The following is an 18069-nucleotide window of genomic DNA, read 5'->3' as shown; positions in this document are numbered from 1 at the left end:
TTCCAGTTTGCAAAACCTACATTTATGTGACACAGGCAGTCACTGCAGCAGAGCACAAAGCTTCCTGGAGTTGTTAATAGTGCTTGCTGATTTCCTAGATGCTCAGTGCAGAGCTCCTTCCTGGAAAACAGGTAGGGAACAAAGGTGACAATTACACTTACATGGACCTTTATGACCATTTTATCTCCACAGATATTTATCTAAATACATGTTCTTCTGCACGAGACGATGCCCTGCAGCATTATTTAGGACTTACTGACTTAGTAGCTAAAGTGTATTTACATTTTTATTGTGGTTATTCAGAATATCTGTTGTTCTGAAGACATTTTTTTCAGTGCCTTGTATAATTTAATAGAGAACACTACCTTGTTGTGCAGCAGCATTCTGCTGCTATACTTGCAATTACACTGTAACACTGCAACACTTGCATGAGATCCAGAGCGTAAAATAGACTTTAAGCTACAGCAGTGCTGACTACTCTGTCTCATTGTCCATGCTGTATGAACACCTAACTAGGGAAAGCAATTTAGGCTTTTAAAGACCTTGTGCCCACTGCTGTCCTCACTGAAATCAAAGGGCAATGTGCCCTCAGCAAGCTGTACTTAACAGCAAGGTAAGGGTTTGTGTGCCTGTGGAGAACAAACCATCACAGGCAGCATGCTGTCCCAGCCCAGGTGAGAGGCCAGACTCCAACTGAACATAATGAGCCCAAGGTTTCACTTCCCTACTTGAAGGCTGATTAAAGACTGATATATAAATATGTTTTAACCTTCTGAGAACCCATTTGAAAGGTGGGAATTTCTAGGCTAATGCAGCTTCTCCCTGCTGCTAGAAAAGCTTTCCAGACAGTTCACTGAACTTTCTTCTGTTCTCATTCATCCCTCCACTCTCCTGCATTTCCGCTCTTCAGCCTCTCCTTTCAGTGTCTACATTTTACTTCCCTGCTCCAGGAAGGGGTAGGTGAGCTTTCCACTTGCCACCTGCTTTCCTCATTCCCAACATGAGTTATATTGGCAGTTGAGCAAAGAAGCTGGCTCAGCACTGGGCTGAGCTGGGAGCTCCTGACAGCTCTCACAGTTTTGATTCACCTACAGCCAGAAATCAATCTAGGTCTGCACTAATCAAATGAGGACACTTAGAGAGAGAGGGCCTGTGTCAGCTTCCTGAGCATGGCCAAACTTGGGACTGACATGGGGACAACTGGAGATATACACGCGGTCACCAGTGTAAGTGTCCAGGCTGCACCGTTGCTTCCTTAGTGCAATTGTCTCCAAAATGAGAGAAAGAAAGAGCTTTTGTTAGCAACAATAATTATATGGTACCCAGTGGCTGAAATCACTGTCTCCAGGTGGAGGATGGGAGAAGAGAGACACCCTGATGTCTTCTCCACTAAATTAATTTGAAATAATTCATATTTCCACCATAGTCAACCACATGCAAATCCTGATGTCACCTCAAGAGCCACCTCCAACTACCACTGTCCATAAATGGGATCAAGGAACTTCCATGTTTAATGGGGAAGAGCACAGCCTTCTGAGCCCTGAAGGTCAGTCTCTTTGTGTGTTATAAAGACCTGATGATTATACAATGAAGCAAGAAATGAGAAACACCAATGAGCAGGGCTAAGCCAACAAGTGCTGCAATCCCATCTTGACTTTGCTGTGTAGTCAATTTGCTGAATCCACGACACCTTTGTAAAACAATATTATCACCTCCTCTGATGGATTTATGGGTGAAGGCTCTGGCTTATAAATTCTGAGGATTTATCACCTTTTGTTGATGCCTGAGATGGAACAGTGCTGCAACAGCACAGAAGGGGCTGAAGGAAGCATTAAACTGCTGCCTTGCTCACTCTCAAGGATATTAATTTGTATAAATACAGTTCATTTACATATCTTGTAAACACGCAATGCTCTCTATTAAATTTATCACTGTAAATATCTAAATTAAATGTAATCCATTAAATTTTAAGTTGTATTAAAAAAAAAACCCTATAAGTGAAGAGAAGTGCCAATAAAAAGTAATAACATTACCACATTTATACTGCTCGAACTGCTTCAGAAGGATGAACCTAACTGGAACAATGAAAACATAACACCATTTTTCAGAGGGTGAGATTGTTCTAGAAAGGGTATAAATATTGTCAATCCATGGTTAAAACTAAAGGCTTTTGGGGTTGATTTTTACCTGTCTCCTATATAGCCAGCTGTGCAGATGCATTTTCCTGTCACAGGATCACACTGTCCTCCGTTATGGCATGGGCAGTCCTGACTGCAGTTAATCCCAAATGTTCCAGGAGGACATGGCTGTGCACACACCAGCCCCTGGTAAGGTTGGAGAAAGAGCAAGAGTTCAGTCAACATTCATAATGCAGTAAATGTCTATATGCAGCTTGGGGTTTTATTGCCTTTCTTGCTAAAACTAGATCTAAGTGTAGTGGCAATATTCTTTCTGTTTAAGATGGGCTAAAGACAATCTCAAAACCTAAGTGAATACTTAGGAAGAGAGGGATTGTTGGAATAGCTGCACCAGGAGGATGAAGTTCTGCTAGTTGTGATAGCCTACAATGATCTCCCCTGTTCAGACAGCCCTGCTTCAACCAAACACAAAGAAGACCAAATACAACTGCTGGAGAAGTCCCCTACTGCCTTTCAGATCCTGCCTACTTCATTCCCTTTACTCTTATCCAGCCTCATCTCTTCAAGCAGCACAGAATGGTACCTGCCAGGGCTTTGTCTAAGACATGGAGAGGACAGCACAGCAACAGGAGACTGGGATAGCTGCAGAAAGCCACCAGTGATGACATAAAAGCAATTTGACTGTCCACATCAGCAGTGCAGCAGCCTTGGCAAGAAAAAGGGATTTTGTAGTGGAATATCTGCCTAATCCCCAAACACTGCCTGGATGCATCATCCAACATCCTCCCAGCCCCTAATCCCCAGCGTTGAAGCCACATCTCAGTCCCTGATGTGCTTCGACTCCACTTTTTGCTGGCCAACTCCTTCCCCCAAATCCCCATCTCTAAGCTGTTTCCTCCTTCTCCTCCCTGCTTAACCATCCCTGAGAGTCAAGAAAAGACAGACTGTCACTTTTGCTTGTGCACCCTGGCACTGCTCATAAAGAAAAACAGTTGCTGGGCAAGACCTATTCCAGCTCTTCAGTCCCAGGGCAGAGAATGCTTACCATAGGCTGTCCCTTTGGAGAATTTATCTGCCAAACTCAGGTGGCTTTCCCCCAGGTATCCCATAATGTCCCTACCAAGTACCAGGACCTTACAGGGATTTCCCAAGACTTTGTTAGAAGTTGTATGAATGTTTTTTCCATGTGAACAAACACAAAATCTGAGGCTGGCACCCAGCTGAGGAACTTCAGCCAAAACAAGTCTGGCAGTGCTGTGATCTGAAGATGGGGTCCTATAATGGGAAACATTTGGCAACTGCAGCAAGTGGTACTGCTGCCAGTGCCATGCACAGTGCCCAGTGTCTGAGAGAAACAGTGGGGTTCTGTCCCTGTTATTGCTTTGTTTTAACCTCTCAGAAGTCTTATTTCCCCAACCAAGCCCCAGGGGCTCTGCATTGTGAGCAAGACACAACTTATACAGAACATAAGCCAGGAACATAACAGCTGCTTTCACTCCTTGGGGTTCTTGTTAAAACAGTTTGGGAAGTTTAGCAATATCAACAAGCCCAAAGTGGAGAGGCTGCTCTTCAATGTAATCACAAAACATACTTCAAGCCTTTCCCAGCCAGTGATAGGTGGCTCCTTGGCTGTTAAATGGACAGGTTGGCCTCAGATCAAGAACTTTCAGATTACAGTGTTAAAAACCTGATGTCTCTGGACTTGGGTGATACACAGCACTATAGATCTGGAAATGGAAGTGTCCATTTATCTTGATAATAAATACTTTCTCTCTGCATGTGGCAAAAGCAACAGGATTTCTATCAAGAAATGATGAGGAAGCAATACTCTGTGATGCACCCCCCCAGAGCTGTAAGAATCTTTAGGCATACTTTTTGCATTAATATGTACTAAGGGAATCCAAACCATCCCTCTCTGGAGGATCAAATGTCAGACCAACGTTTCCTGCTGCTTATACATCTAATCAGTAAAGTTCACCCCATCAGCACCTTTTTTAAAGCCCTGATCTCATCAGCTTCTGCTTTTGACATTATTTCCTGTATTATTACCATTTTGTAGCATAGAAAAGGGTTTTTTTTTCTGCTCCATTTTCTCTCACTCCCATGTTTAAAATCCACAATGAAAGGAAGAATAGACAAAAAATACAAATTACAGTTGCTTCCTAAAGCCCAGAGGCAATGAGGAAGAAGTGATTGGCAGAATGCATTGTATTAACATGGCACCATGATGCAGAGCCTTGAGGATGGGATCTGGGACCCAAAGAGGGTGTGCTGCCAGTGACAAATGTTCTGTCGTGTAAGGGAAGATTGTAGCTTTCCTGAGCAGGCAGAGACTCCTTCAAAAGTGCTTCTGAGAAGCATCGTAAATGCTAAATTTAACTTTTCTCCCTAGTTCCTGAGAGTGCTTGGAGAATTTAATACTGCAAATGAGAAAGATGTATAGAATTAAACCTGTAAATTGTTAATGAGGCCCTAGAGCAACCACCCGCCAACTCCCACAGCCACAAAGACACAAGTGGAAAAAGCCCAACACTGTAGTGGGCTGGAAGCCACATTTTGTTGAGTGGTTCAACAACATCTGCTGGGAGCCAAAATCCTCTTGGTGGAAAAACCATGGGACAGTAAAATCCTCACAGGACACAGCTGCTATAACTTCTTGTGCTTCTGGGACAGGCTGCACTGGGTGGGAGGAAGCAGGAGGAAAGAAGCATCACAAGTCATAGAAGAACCAGGCTTTGAAGATGACAGACCCAAGGAAGAACCTGAGAACCCACAACTTTCTCCAATTCAACTTACTGCCTCCCCTTGCAAATCCCACAGGCAGCCAAGCCCCTGAGGAAGCTGAGCTGCTGTTAATAAGCCTACACTAGGAAAGGATGAAAGTTGCAGCTCACCCAGCAGCGATAAAATCCAAGTATAAATCCAGGGAGAATTCTTTCCTTCCAAAGTGATGGTATATTCAATACATCCATGCAGTCTCAAGCCTCAAAATCAGCAAGTAAAATTCCTGATGTCAAAGCAAGACTATCCACGGTGTGAAATAAAATGAATTCTGTCTAGCAAACCCATCTCGCTTGCTCATTTACAGCCCACTCATGTCTCACTTCCCAAACCATTCCCACCACCAAGAGTTAAAAATATAGCATGAAAAAAGTGTTTTCTTTCTCTGTGTGTACTGGATTACCAGCTTTTCATTAAAACCCCAGAGGGACCCTTTATAGCTAAAATCTCAACATTTACAAGCTGAGCGCTTTTACTTATAATTTCAGTTTCTTTCCCCAGAATACTTGATCTCTCTCTTCAGTTTTAAGTTATGCTTGTTTCAAACATCAATTGTTAACACTGGGGTTTCTCCAGGGACACAGCAGCCAACACACTTTTCAGGAATGTCTCTTTGGGCCACTAAAAATGCAGAGAAGAAACTCCAGGCTGTAAGGAACAGGGCAGAAATGTGCTGGAATACACAACCATAGGTGCTGTGCAGTCCCAGTGCTGCAGCTCTTCTTCGGGGTCTATGCTGCATCCTAAAGGACCTCTAAAAACTTCCTTCTCTCTTCTGACTTCTCACCTCTTTAGTGACTTTTAACTTTGCAAAAATGGAGAAAACTCCCGATAAAATATGGATAAGGAAGAGTACAGCAAAACAACTCAGATCCTGAGAAATACTGGCATCAGAATCATTGAATCCCAGCCTGGTTTGGGTTGGAAGGGACCTCAAAGCTCAGCCAGCCCCAACCCCTGCCACAGGCAGGGACCCCTTCCACTAGAGCAGCTTGCTCCAAGCCCCTGTGTCCAACCTGGCCTTGAGCACTGCCAGGGATGGGGCAGCCCCAGCTTCTCTGGGCACCCTGTGCCAGCGCCTCAGCCTCAGGTGATGATATTTTTATGGCAATCGCTTTATTGATCACTTGTAGCATTAGTGCCAGAACGGATTGATCAGCCCTCAGGAATATCTGAATTGCTTCCTTTATGCTTTAGCTCCAGTACTCCTTCAGAAAGAATCTTTGCTTTGTCTCTGCTAAATGCCAGTGGAGAATAAGGTACAACACTCTTACTTAGAAGCTCTGCCTACTTTGTCACCTGAAATGGAATAGCATCACCACCGTCTTTGCCATGACCGGCCAAGCGAGAGACTCCAACTCTCCAGTTAGGAAGAGATTTTCTATACACAGCTTTCATCAGGAGTTATGGGTAGCAATCTTCCTCTCGCATGTTGCTGCCTGACAGCCACCAGAATCTCATGGTTGGTACTTTTAAGCTGAAAGCAGCTTTGTGATCAAATGGAGGCAGCATTTGCTCTACTAATCTACTAAAAGAACGTGAACATCTCTCTCTGCTCTTAAATGTTTCTACAGATGCAAGGCCACATCAGAAGCCATGGCTGTAGGATGATCTTCAGGGTCTTCCACATATTAAAATACAAAGTCACAGCATTTGTATGCAATAAAATCCAGCAAGATTGCCAAGAGACTAATTGTCAGATACAGGAAAAACGCCAGGAAATTTAGTACAGCTAAATGGTGTGTGTGGGCCTATGAGACTTGGCAACCCCCAAGAGAGTTAATTATTACATTATTGATAAAGTTGAGGACTTTTAAAATGTTTGGCCTTGCTTTCTTGACACAAGGGATTAAAGGTTAGGGCAATTTGCTCTCTCCAGTACAATGCCTGATGCAAGCAAATCTATTGCAATCAATGCGAACTATGCCTGAGTAAGGACAGGACACTGAAGCAGTCTCTGGTGCTGTGCATAGTGCTGCGTTCACAACTGCCCAAGCCACTGAATTCCCCTTTACTTTTCCCTCTTTCCTGAAGGGGAAACAGGACAGTGCCTTCAACAGTGTCTAAGGCTGCAGGGAATATCCAAGGAACTGTAATTCAGAGACACATTCTCCTACGTAGAAATGTAATGAGTAGAATCATCATAGAATCACATAATGGTTTGGGCTGGCTCATCTAGTTCCAACCACATACCAAGGGCAAGGATATTTCCCTCTAGAACTTGGCTCACTGCTCGGCTTACTGTTTGTTTAACACCATGATAGTAGCCACTTAGCATGGTGGCCTGTCTATGTCAGTGCTGTGCACATGTAACAAAGGTGGTCCCAACTCCAGAACTGTTAGAGCCTTGTAAGAAATACACATCACAAGCACATAGAGAAGGCTTCTCCTGAGACACCGAACAACTAACTTCCTATTCCTACCTCTACATGAGTATGAACAAAGTACACACCGTCCATCCAGGAGGACAGGAGCACTCTCCAGTGATGTGGTGGCAGACTCCTCCATTCTGGCATGGGCAGCGCAATTCACACTGAGCTCCGTGGCTGCCTGGGGGACAGCGTTCTTCACAGCTTGGTGGAGGGAGAAGGAACAAAGAAGAAAGAGATCACTGAAAAGAACTCAGAGAACACAGTACATGAGGAACATCCACAACACAAGTCATCATGGGAGTCCTTATCACATTATGAAACCTCGGCAAGCCTCAGCTGGCACTACAAATTATCCAGGGTTTCTTTTATTTCAGCTGGATTTATTTATGTGCCATGGATTCAGGGCACTGTAAGGCTGACGTGTGTGTAACGTTTATGCACATAAACATCACATGGTCACTACTGTGTTAATATTTACTAGTGACAATGTAATGTTAATCATTTAGTCACTACTAAATACATTTAAGTCACTACTAAATACGTATAGTCACTACTAAATACATTTAGTCACTACTAAATGTTAACATTTGCAGTGTAAAACGGACTGGCAAGAACTCAGCATCATTTAAAGGCTATTTAAGCTCATTGAGTCTCTCTCAGTATTCATGGGAGGCCAATGTAAGGTTAATCCCTGCAAAAACTAGTGTCTCCTACATTTGCACATTGATGCTTTCCAGTATTACTTCTTCCTATAACCCCAGATTCTGGAAGTGCAGCAGGTTCTTCCCTTAACTGACTACCCTCTGATGAAGATGTTCATACATGTCAGGGGTTGGCCCTGCAAGCACTTACTGCTGAGAGCTGGCATACTAATGTCAAAGGGACCACTGTAATAGTCAGCAGAGACTTTAGCAGTGAGAGCTTCCAGGACTGACTGAGGTCACAAGCCTATGAGGAAATCAGGTACTAAATAAAATATTCAAGAGGTTTATCACTTATTTATGAGGGTTAATATTATCTTTATCTTTTACCTTCCCCTTTATGCAGGTCAACAAATAATATTAGACTGCAGAAGTACGAAGTCACCTGTAACAGATCTCCAACCAAATTCTAAACTGAATTCTCTTTTCCCCTTAAATAATTTTGAAAAGCATAATTACTTCTGAAGCTAGAGAAAGCTCTCTAATGAGAACTGATGTTACCCTGTGGGCAATGTGAAACAAGGAACTATTGCTTGCTGTCCTAAAATTAATATGCAGATTTTGTGAGTCCTACTGGTAAACCTTCAGTGTGGTGGATGGGGACTCAGCTACATGATTCTCGTTAAAGTTAATAGGAGTCACACCGCTAAATCCCTGCTCACTATGCTTAAAATTTACCCCCTAGATAGTAAGCTGATATAGTTAGCAGCAGCGCTTCCTCAGTTAGATTGAAAGTCAAATAAACTGGGAATGGTAAGTCCCATTTGATACTGCATTGGACTGCTAATGACTAGAATGTCCAATTGCTTATAAAAACATATCCGTAATTTGGATTGTATTCACATACTGAAATCACGAGCAGGTACAACTGTTGTACCAGCTGGAAGATATAATGGATTTTTAAATCCACTTTAGCACTACATTTTATTTTATTATGCAGATGGGTATAATAACCAGCAAAAAGAGAGACTGATTTAGTCTCAAATTCTGTTACCTGATTTCTAGGAAAGGAAGTGTACAATACAGAGACTGTGTGAATTTTGCCATTGCATTAAAAGTGGTTAAAGCAGGGTTTAATGATGCAGAGTAAAATCCACCCAACTTACAATACCCCGGTGTATCCGGGAGCACAGTGACATTCTCCGGTCCTGTGGTCGCAGGTGGCTCCGTTGTGGCACTGGCACTCGAGCTGGCAGCCTTTGCCATAGGTGCCAGGGTCGCAGAGCTCCTCACAGCGCCAGCCTCGGTACCCATCTGCACACACACAGGCCCCGGTGATGGGGTTGCACAGGGCCTCATTCTGACACTGGCAGCGGTTGCTGCAGTGGGGTCCCCAGTGGTCGCTGTCACAACCTGGAAAACACACGATCATTTACAGGGTGATTAGGAAAGTGCATCACAAGCACCTCATCCCAGCCCTCTGTGCTCATCTCGGGAAGCAGGCAGAGGCTCTGTTCACACCAGGAGCTTTCTCCAGTTACCCCCCTGCACTTGTATTACATCTAAATTTGAGGACTTTGTTTAACACCCTTATTGGATCAGGAACTAAATCTTTTAATATCCTGTTTCTTAGTGCTCTTAGATAGCTGAAAGGAATGAATTTATAGTGGAATCAGATGCAGAGGATCACATCCTGACTGCAGCGTAATTAACGGCAGGCAGTATGGCCACTCAAATCTTGTAGGTTGAATTATGTTATCAAATACTGTTTCTTTGCACTGTTCCCATAAGATAATAAATATGATAATCAAAAGAAGGATTCCTTTGGTGATGTTTTTGGGGGTTTGGGGGGTTTTTCTTGGAGTAAGGAGATGGTAGGGAAGAAAATAACACTGGAGACGGGATTTCCTGAGGCTGACCAGGCTTAGGGTGAAGTTGTGGAGTGTAGATGTCAGGTAATTTCTGTGCTGATACAGTAAGCATTACACTAGCATTACACTAGTACATACAACAGTGGTAAGTACATAAAACAGTATATACTACTGATACAGAAGGACCCCAAACTGTACAGCCAATGACATGGGGTAGAGGTTCCCAATGGAAACCACCAAAGCACAGTGGGAACCCTCCACATGACAATCCTGCCTGATCCCTCCTCCTTGTGTGTGGACCACAGGCAGGATAAGAGAGGGAAGTCAGCATTATAGAAGCAGTCTGGTCCTGGCTTGCTAGAAAAACAGCAAATGGCACCTGCAAAAAACCCATTTAAGATGTACACACACTGAACAAACAGCTCAAAGCAAGCACCCAGAGGTTAAGCTTTTCTCAGTAAACTTACATGACTTTAAACTGACAGAAGGGAGATTGAGATGGGCTCTTAGGCAGAAGCTCTTCCCTGTGAGGGTGCTGAGGCGCTGGCACAGGGTGCCCAGAGAAGCTGTGGCTGCCCCATCCCTGGCAGTGCTCAAGGCCAGGTTGGACACAGGGGCTTGGAGCAACCTGCTCCAGTGGAAGGGGTCCCTGCCCATGGCAGGGGTTGGAGCTGGATGAGCTTTAAGGTCCCTTCCAACCCAAACCAGGCTGGGATTCTATGGTTTGCTGAAATAGCCACCTACCCACCACTCAGTAGCCTTTCAATACAGCTATGTCAAGGGTGAAGAAAATCAACATTCAAATCAGAACAGAGTTGCTGGCAAAATTCCTGCTGAAGACCCAATTACAGATCATATTCCAGGTACAGCTGGTTTTGATTGTACCAACAATTCTTCTGCTAACATAAAATCCACCGCCGTGCAGGGCATGAGTGTCTTCACAAACTCTCTTTATTTGCCAACAAGAACACTAATCCCCAGGTGACACTGGCTGCTTCTAAGGCCTGGATCTCTGCTTCCAAACTTAGCAAGGTAAATGTAAAACCAACTTAATGCTGATGCTCTTGTCCTAGAAATTTCATAGCCCTCTCCTTCTACAGTACATGGCTATAAACCCACACTGGCTGACTGTATCGGTTAATTTTGGCAGTATTTTTGTCCTTCTCGAGAAGCAAGTTGCTCATTGGTCACTGTGAGGATGTCCAACAGCAAAGGAAAAGAAACTTCACTCAATTTGCACTGCTGATCGCCAGTTTACAAACTTCTGTTTCTTGAGCAAGTGTTAAAGGCCAAAATAAACCCATAAGAAGACAGTTACAGGGTCTCTAAAAGGATCTGCAGGATCTTACAGGAGGCAGAGAGATGGTTTCATGTCCTGCAGAAAGCAGAACATGCAACGTACCCCTGTGCCTAATCCTGGTCCTGCCTCATGCAAGATGTTTTATTGCTTTGCCTCCTCTTTCCCACAGCTCTAAACAGTGATGATAATTCTGCACCGACACCACTGGGAGCCGAGCAAACAAAATCTCACTCTTTATAAGTCTTAAATTATTACTGAGAATCTGTGGAAAGAGATGATCCATCTTTATTTCACATAGACACTTGCTAAGGCTCTGTAAGCCTTCTGGGGCAGGGAGCAAATCTGCTGGAGCTGATGGAGTTTCCCAGCAATTTCTGTTCCAGAAACACTGATTTGTTTTCTGCAGAGCTTGAACACCAAGGGATGCAGTTCTGCACCTCCATAAAGGGTACCCATCTGAACCACAGCCCTTTGCATGGGGAAGTGGAATATAGGAATCAAACTTAACCCTGCCTGCTTCAGGGACTTGGTTCCTACCTCATCAGACCTCGTTTCGAGACATGACTGCCAGACTGTGGGCTAATATAATTCCAAATGCAATTAATTTGCTTAATAGGAATAAATAACACTCATTAGAACATGTGAATTATATCCCTGAACTTCTATGCCTCAGGTGAGTGCTCCACCCATCAGATTTGTCTGCTCTGTTTGTGTTCTTCACTTTGCAAGATCGTGAAGGAGCAAGAAAACCTTTTATAGGAAGGGAAAACCATTTCCCATCATCAGCTCAAGCATCTTATTTCACGTTTACAATGTCTGCCCTAAACACAGCTACTTTTATGTAAGTCAGTCTCATTTGAACACTTATTTACTATATATATATATTTGGTCACATGCTCATTTTCTCCTTGTACCAGATTTCACTCCACAATCTAGCCAAAGGGAGGAGCAAAATGCTGAAGGAAAGAGGAGAAATTCCTCTAATTGGTTTTAAGATCATAAAAACCTGAATCTGGATAATAAAAGATGCCTGCTGTGACCAGAAAACCAGCTGGCAGTTAGACAGATTCTTCCACAGGCTTCTAAGTACAAGACATGAGTGAACACACATTGCAACATTCAGGATGTTTAGACCAAAGTAGCTAGCCAGAATGTTTTAACTGTCTGTGAAATAAAAGAGCTTCACATACCACATAGCTACTCAGAATGTGAATTTCATGGGGATTTACTAAAGAGAGGACATAAAAATGAGGATTAAAGTACATCTGAATGCTCATGGAAGAAACTGAAAATAGAGAATTACAAAAAGATGGGGCTTGTACCAGGTCTCATTTACAATGCCTGATGAAGCCTTTGCACTTGTTAGGCTTCTTTTTATGTTCCTAAAGCTAGTAGCAGGTTTTGGCTACAGTTCTCGAAATGGTTTGAAACTAGAATCATGGTGTGTGTCTAACCAAGGTGAATATGGTGTGTGTATCTAACAAAGGTGAACATAGCGTGTATGTAACCAAGGTGAACATCCCATTGTGCCTCTAGGGACAGGATCCTATATACACACAGTGAGAAGTTGGTCTCTTCTAGATTTAAGTCTTTCCCTCAGATAGTAAAGGTTTTCTGCTTTCAGCTATCAGTTCAAACCCTATTCATTTCATGCAGTATCAATTCATCCACTGCCATTTAATTGCAAGGGGAATTTAGTATAATTCATTGGCAACATGTTAGTGTAAAATCTGTGATACTGAAATCTCATCCTCACCTGATTTTACACTGCAGCAATCTCACATGAAAATAAGATCTTTAAGTCCCATGTTGCAGCGACAGTCTGTGGAGCTGCAAGTACATTCTTTACTTACATGATTTCGTTGAGACATTATGAGATATTTATACTGAGATAACTCATACATCTGCACTGTGGTAGCCTCTGAACCTTTATAGAGATAGGCAGGTACAGAGTTGATGATAAGCTAAATCCAAGTACTTCTCAAACAAGTAATTCCACTGAGCTCAAAAGGACCACTCGTGTGTGAGACTACTCAAGTGTGTAACTAGCTGTGGGACGAGGGTCTAGTAGTTCTTGTTAGAAAACAAACAGGAGAGAACAAAGACTTCAGCAACCAAGACATACTTTTTCTATACACATCAGAGTGGTAAATCCTAGCCGGTGTGTTATAGTGATTCCTGTTTCTGAGACACAGGGCAAAGCAGCCTCAGAGCCATGGAAACTGCTGCACTTCTGCACTTCAGGATCATTGGAATCCCTTCTGTGGCTGCAGAGAGGCCATTTTAAAATAGAACCCAGGTCTAGCACAGTCTGGTCCTGCTCTTTTTCATAGTCCCTGTGTGTTACTATAATGGAGATAAATAATAACAGCAACACCATGTGAACAGAAAGCTGATTAAAGCTTACACAAGTGCTACACTGTAAATGCATATGCCATTAAAAACGTCAAAATGATACAGAGACTTTAACTATACCATCAATAAGAAAAGCAACCTGAGAGTGGTGATGTCAGGGAGGTACAAATGCTCCCTTCAGACTGCATGGATGTCAATACCATGAGAGATGAGTCTGAAATAGCCAGTGCTCCTCTGGGAGATGCTACATTAAAGGGAGCTGCCATATTTCAGGTCACGTGTGAACATTCCCTAGCAAACATGCTAACTTCCTCACTTTTTCTCTTTCAAAAACATGACTGGAGATCAATTGCCACCAATAAAAATGAATATAACTGTCAAGGATGATGCTGGGTCCCTCAGCATAATTGCAGTTGTCTGCATACAGTAGTATGATGGGTGAAAGATTCATTCCTCATGGAAAGCTTGCTCAAAACAGGACAGTTTTTCTTTCTCTCTGCATCCCTACCCCTACTTGGAAGCCTCAATGAGGGCTAATTGCAGCCAGCTCTGCATATCCACCACTATAGTCATGCATGACATCCCGTTACCGGTCCTGTCCTGTGGAGCGCCCAAGGAAGACACACTGGAAGTGCTGCTTCACTCCCAAAGGGCTGTTTTACCCTCTAGGAATGGTCAGTGTGCTGTGTTCTGGGTCAACAGAGCTGCCCAGTACTGAGTGCAGCAGCACAAGGCGGCCAGCAACAGGGCAAACACACAAGTCTGAACATTTAGCAGGTAAATAAAAGCTCTCCCAAGGAAGAGATGACATTTATCAAGTGACTTATCCCAACAAGAGAGAGTAAAAAATACTCTTCCATTGCTTTTCCACCCCTGTGCAGACACACTAAATATAAAGACAGCATCTTCTGTCACAGCAGCACCAGACTCTGTGGTCTTAGGTTCCATGATTATGTTGTTCTAGTTAGCATAAGCCAGTTTATGTCAGTTTTTATTGCTGTGTTCTGGGTGTGCAAAGTCAGCAGCACATTCATATACAAAAGGCACAGCTGAAAAACACCAAGCAGCTGATTTTCCCAGCTGAAGGACTCTGGATCCTCTTTGGCTGATGGGGATTTTCAATGAATCCATGATGTAAAGGAACTTCTGGCAAATCTGCTAATAACTTGTCAATGCCCGATACTCTGGAATGTTTCCAGATTTGGTTTGAAATGTTTAAAAGAGATATTAACCTTCAAAAATGCAGAGATACAAGAGCAAAGTTACTAAATCTAGGAGGACATAGTGTAACACTGGTTATTTTGAGTTTATTTTGAAATTAGGACTACTTTCCCCCCTTAATATAACTGTACTGTAGAATAATTGTATGAATATCAATTGAGATGAAATGCAGCCCAAACTACTCTGTGTGGGGTTATTTCTGATCTAATTCAGTTTTGGAATCCAACTGGCTTTTAAATGGTTGGCCCAGCTCATGCAAAGCAGGCAAAGAAACAGCAAAAGCTAAAGCACATGCTTGGATGTAGTGAATTAAAAAATGAAGCAATCAATTAGCTTTTTATTCCCTTCACTTAGTCCAATAGGAGAATTACAATCCCTGTATTGAGCTGATGTCTACTCACTGTACAAACATGACTCATTCTGGCACAGCTCAACACCTTTGGAAACAGGAGCCAAGCCCAAAATGGGTGTGAAACAAGGTCCCTGAAGAGGGAATCCCCTTACAACAACAGTTCACATCACTTGGTGTTTGGCTCTGAACTGTGCCGTGTCCCTCATGTCCTGGCACTGCAGGCAACACCAATACACTTGTAAAAGCATGGGCCAGGGTACTGAAAAATCACTCCCTGATCTGCTCAATTCTAACCCCAAAAATCCCATTTAACATACAAGACTCTTTACCCTTGGAACTTCTAACCCATATTTATGGATGATGCTGTCCTCAAAATTACCTACATTGTCAGAAATACCCTTCAAAGATGTTCTTACAAATGCTTAGAGACCAACATTCTAATTCTGCGATTTCAGAATGAGCTGATTTTCTTCTTCATAACTGTATCAAGACACTGACAATCTACCATGAGACAGCATGTCTTGCTCAGGTCTTACAAACAAGAGAGGTCCTATAACTGTCAAGGCAATGAATAGGTTGGATTTCTGTAAATAAATGCTTTATTGGGGGCAACCAAGTTACCAATGGATTTTAATAAATAACCCTGCTCCAAATATAATTTAGATTACCTGAACTGTGTCACAGGCATTTAGTTGGCAGCACTGGAAACATCCAAGGTCAGACTGGACAGGCCTCTGAGCAGCCTGGTCTGGATGGACATGTCCCTGCTCATTGCAGGGGGGTTGGACTAGTGACCTTTAAAGGTCCCTTGCAACCCAAACTATTCGATGGTTCTATGATTGTTCATTTTCTTCTGTAAGAAGCTTTGTCCAGTCCCTGACAGGTTCTCTTTTATACAGAATTTACTGTCTCCAGTTTTAGCTTCAGGCTCACTTACTCTGTTGGTTTGAGGAATAGAGGTAAGGGAATTTCAGCTTAAATCAGTAACCTGGAGCAGTAGTTTTTGCTTCTTAAAGTACATCTTTATATCCTTTTCACTGACAAGCTGGGACACCTTCCATGTACAGAGCAATAGCCTGAAATCCAGCTGAGCACTGTCCCACACCCAGGGGTGTGCTCAAGTGTCCCCTGGGAAAACCTACCTGTACTCGATTGAACCATAAAGAATGTAATTTGAAGACACTCAGTGCCACCTCTGGGTAATTCATTACCTCCATCCTCAAAGAGTTCATCTGTATTGAAAGCAATCAGCAATTAAAGGTTTCAGAGGCTTAGCAGGACTTCTCTTACAACTGTTCCTAGTAGATGCCGTGGGCCACTGGCTGTTTAATCTCCATGTAGTTAAGTGGTCCACAGAGATGGTGACAGCCTTCTTCTCTTAGGCCATTACCCTCATGTCAGAGGTTTGTTCTAGTCCATGCCAATGAACTGTCTGTATATCAGCTTCATGACACCCTTGAAAGGGTTTTTCATATCCTTTATTTTCTTTTTAAGGAACAACAAACCAACCAGGGACTAACACATATAAATAAGACATCTGACTTATGAAGCTGGTGTCACAAAAAGAGAAAATGTCAGATTAAAGGCTGGAAGAGCAGCAGTAATTCAGCACTTGAGCCCATGAATTATGATATTCTCTTTAATTGCATGAGCACAGGCTACCATTTACATGCCCTGGCATTTTCTGTCTTCTGTGTTTGTAGCTTTGCAGCCTTGAGGTTCCTAAACATGGGGTTTGATTTTCCGAGCCTAAGGACTCTGGATCTTCTTTGGCTGATGGGGATTTTCAATGAATCCATGATTTAAAGGAACTTTTGGCAAATCTTCTTCTTTCACACCCATTTCAGGCTTGGCTTCTGCATGTGTGAATATGCAGTTATAAAATGACCCAACCAAGTGGCAAAAACTGAGGTTAACCTGAGGCTGGCAGAACCTGCAATCAATCTCATTTTCCAAGTTTATGGATCAGTCTTCATCAGATAGAAAGGAAAAGATGGGAAGGGAACATCAGCCAATTTTTCTGTAAATGGGCAGATTATTGCTCACAGGAGGAAATGAATCTAATTTTGTGTTTGTTTTGTGTTTCGTTTTTCTTAGAGACAGGAGAACAGCTTTTCATCCTTCCAGAAAGATTGTACTGATTCTCTCTGAAGTTCATTGTCTGAATCAGATAAGAAACATGTGGCTGATTTAGGCCCTGATTTAATCTCAAATGATGATCTCATTAGTCATTGACTTTCCAACATGTGGTACCTAATTCAATCACAGCCCTTCAGTTTATTTAGTATCCTCTGAGGAAACATTTTCTTTCCAAAGTAATCCTTCTTTAAAGAACATTCCTACAGTATTCTGTAGGATGCTTAGAACAGTTACCTATAGCTGTACACTTCTATTTGGGGTAAGTGAAAACAAAATCACTGTAATTCAAAGAAAAGTTGGCTATTTGGATGTCAGCCTCGTCAAATCCTGTAATGAACTCCATATATTTTGGAAGCAGCAAAATGGGAGGAACAACTTCTACTCCTGACAGATATCAAAGTGTTGCATTTTCAGAATTCCATGATGAGCTATTTTGACAGAGGCTTCAAAAGAAGTGAAAATTAGAACACAAAAAAACCCTGAGAATATTTCCTATTTCTTTTTGTAGAAATTACTCTTCAGTTTAATCAGCCTTTAACTCTACTGACTCTCTCGATGTTACAGGGAGTTTAAAATCCTGAAATACCTCATAAGGCAGCAACAACATTCTATGCAACACGAGCATCGTCTTGGTAGAATCTGTTTAGAGAATATGCTGCATTCTTTAAAATGTTTTTTTTTAGTGTTGTATTAATGGGATGCAAAGTCTGTTCTTTAATTAGAGTTTTACTGTGGTGAATTAAAAAATACATGGGCAGAGTATCAAGAGTCTAATAAAACTAAATGAAGATAAGATCTTTTCTCTGTATGAAACGCAGCAGTCTTTGCTCTGGCAAAACTTGCATCAATACTTCATTATTATTGTCTAGGACAGGACTGCAATAATAAGATCTGCAAGT

At 42.5% G+C, this 18069-nt stretch overlaps 1 protein-coding gene across 3 annotated transcripts in view; it reads right to left on the bottom strand.

Annotated features, from left to right (window-relative positions):
• The window catches only part of MEGF11 (multiple EGF like domains 11), a 265656-nt gene that overhangs the window by 87691 nt on the left and 159896 nt on the right, over nucleotides 1-18069 (bottom strand). For 2 of the 3 annotated variants that reach the window (XM_061371167.1, XM_061371166.1), the window contains 3 exons: nucleotides 9099-9345; nucleotides 7372-7492; nucleotides 2188-2324 (listed from right to left, as the gene is read on the bottom strand). In XM_061371167.1, the coding sequence (XP_061227151.1) occupies nucleotides 2188-2324; nucleotides 7372-7492; nucleotides 9099-9345 (505 nt within the window). Of the gene's footprint in view, nucleotides 1-2187; nucleotides 2325-7371; nucleotides 7493-9098; nucleotides 9346-16693; nucleotides 16750-18069 lie in introns of those variants that run through there. The other variant, XM_061371168.1, reaches the window with a different exon arrangement.

The sequence above is a fragment of the Neopsephotus bourkii genome, unplaced genomic scaffold, assembly GCF_033783945.1.
Source record: "Neopsephotus bourkii isolate Nb327-2 ecotype Australia unplaced genomic scaffold, CSIRO-AGI_Nbou_v1 NB_1572, whole genome shotgun sequence".
Taxonomy (NCBI): Eukaryota; Metazoa; Chordata; class Aves; order Psittaciformes; family Psittacidae; genus Neopsephotus; species Neopsephotus bourkii.
This window is presented reverse-complemented; position numbering and strand designations above follow the sequence as displayed.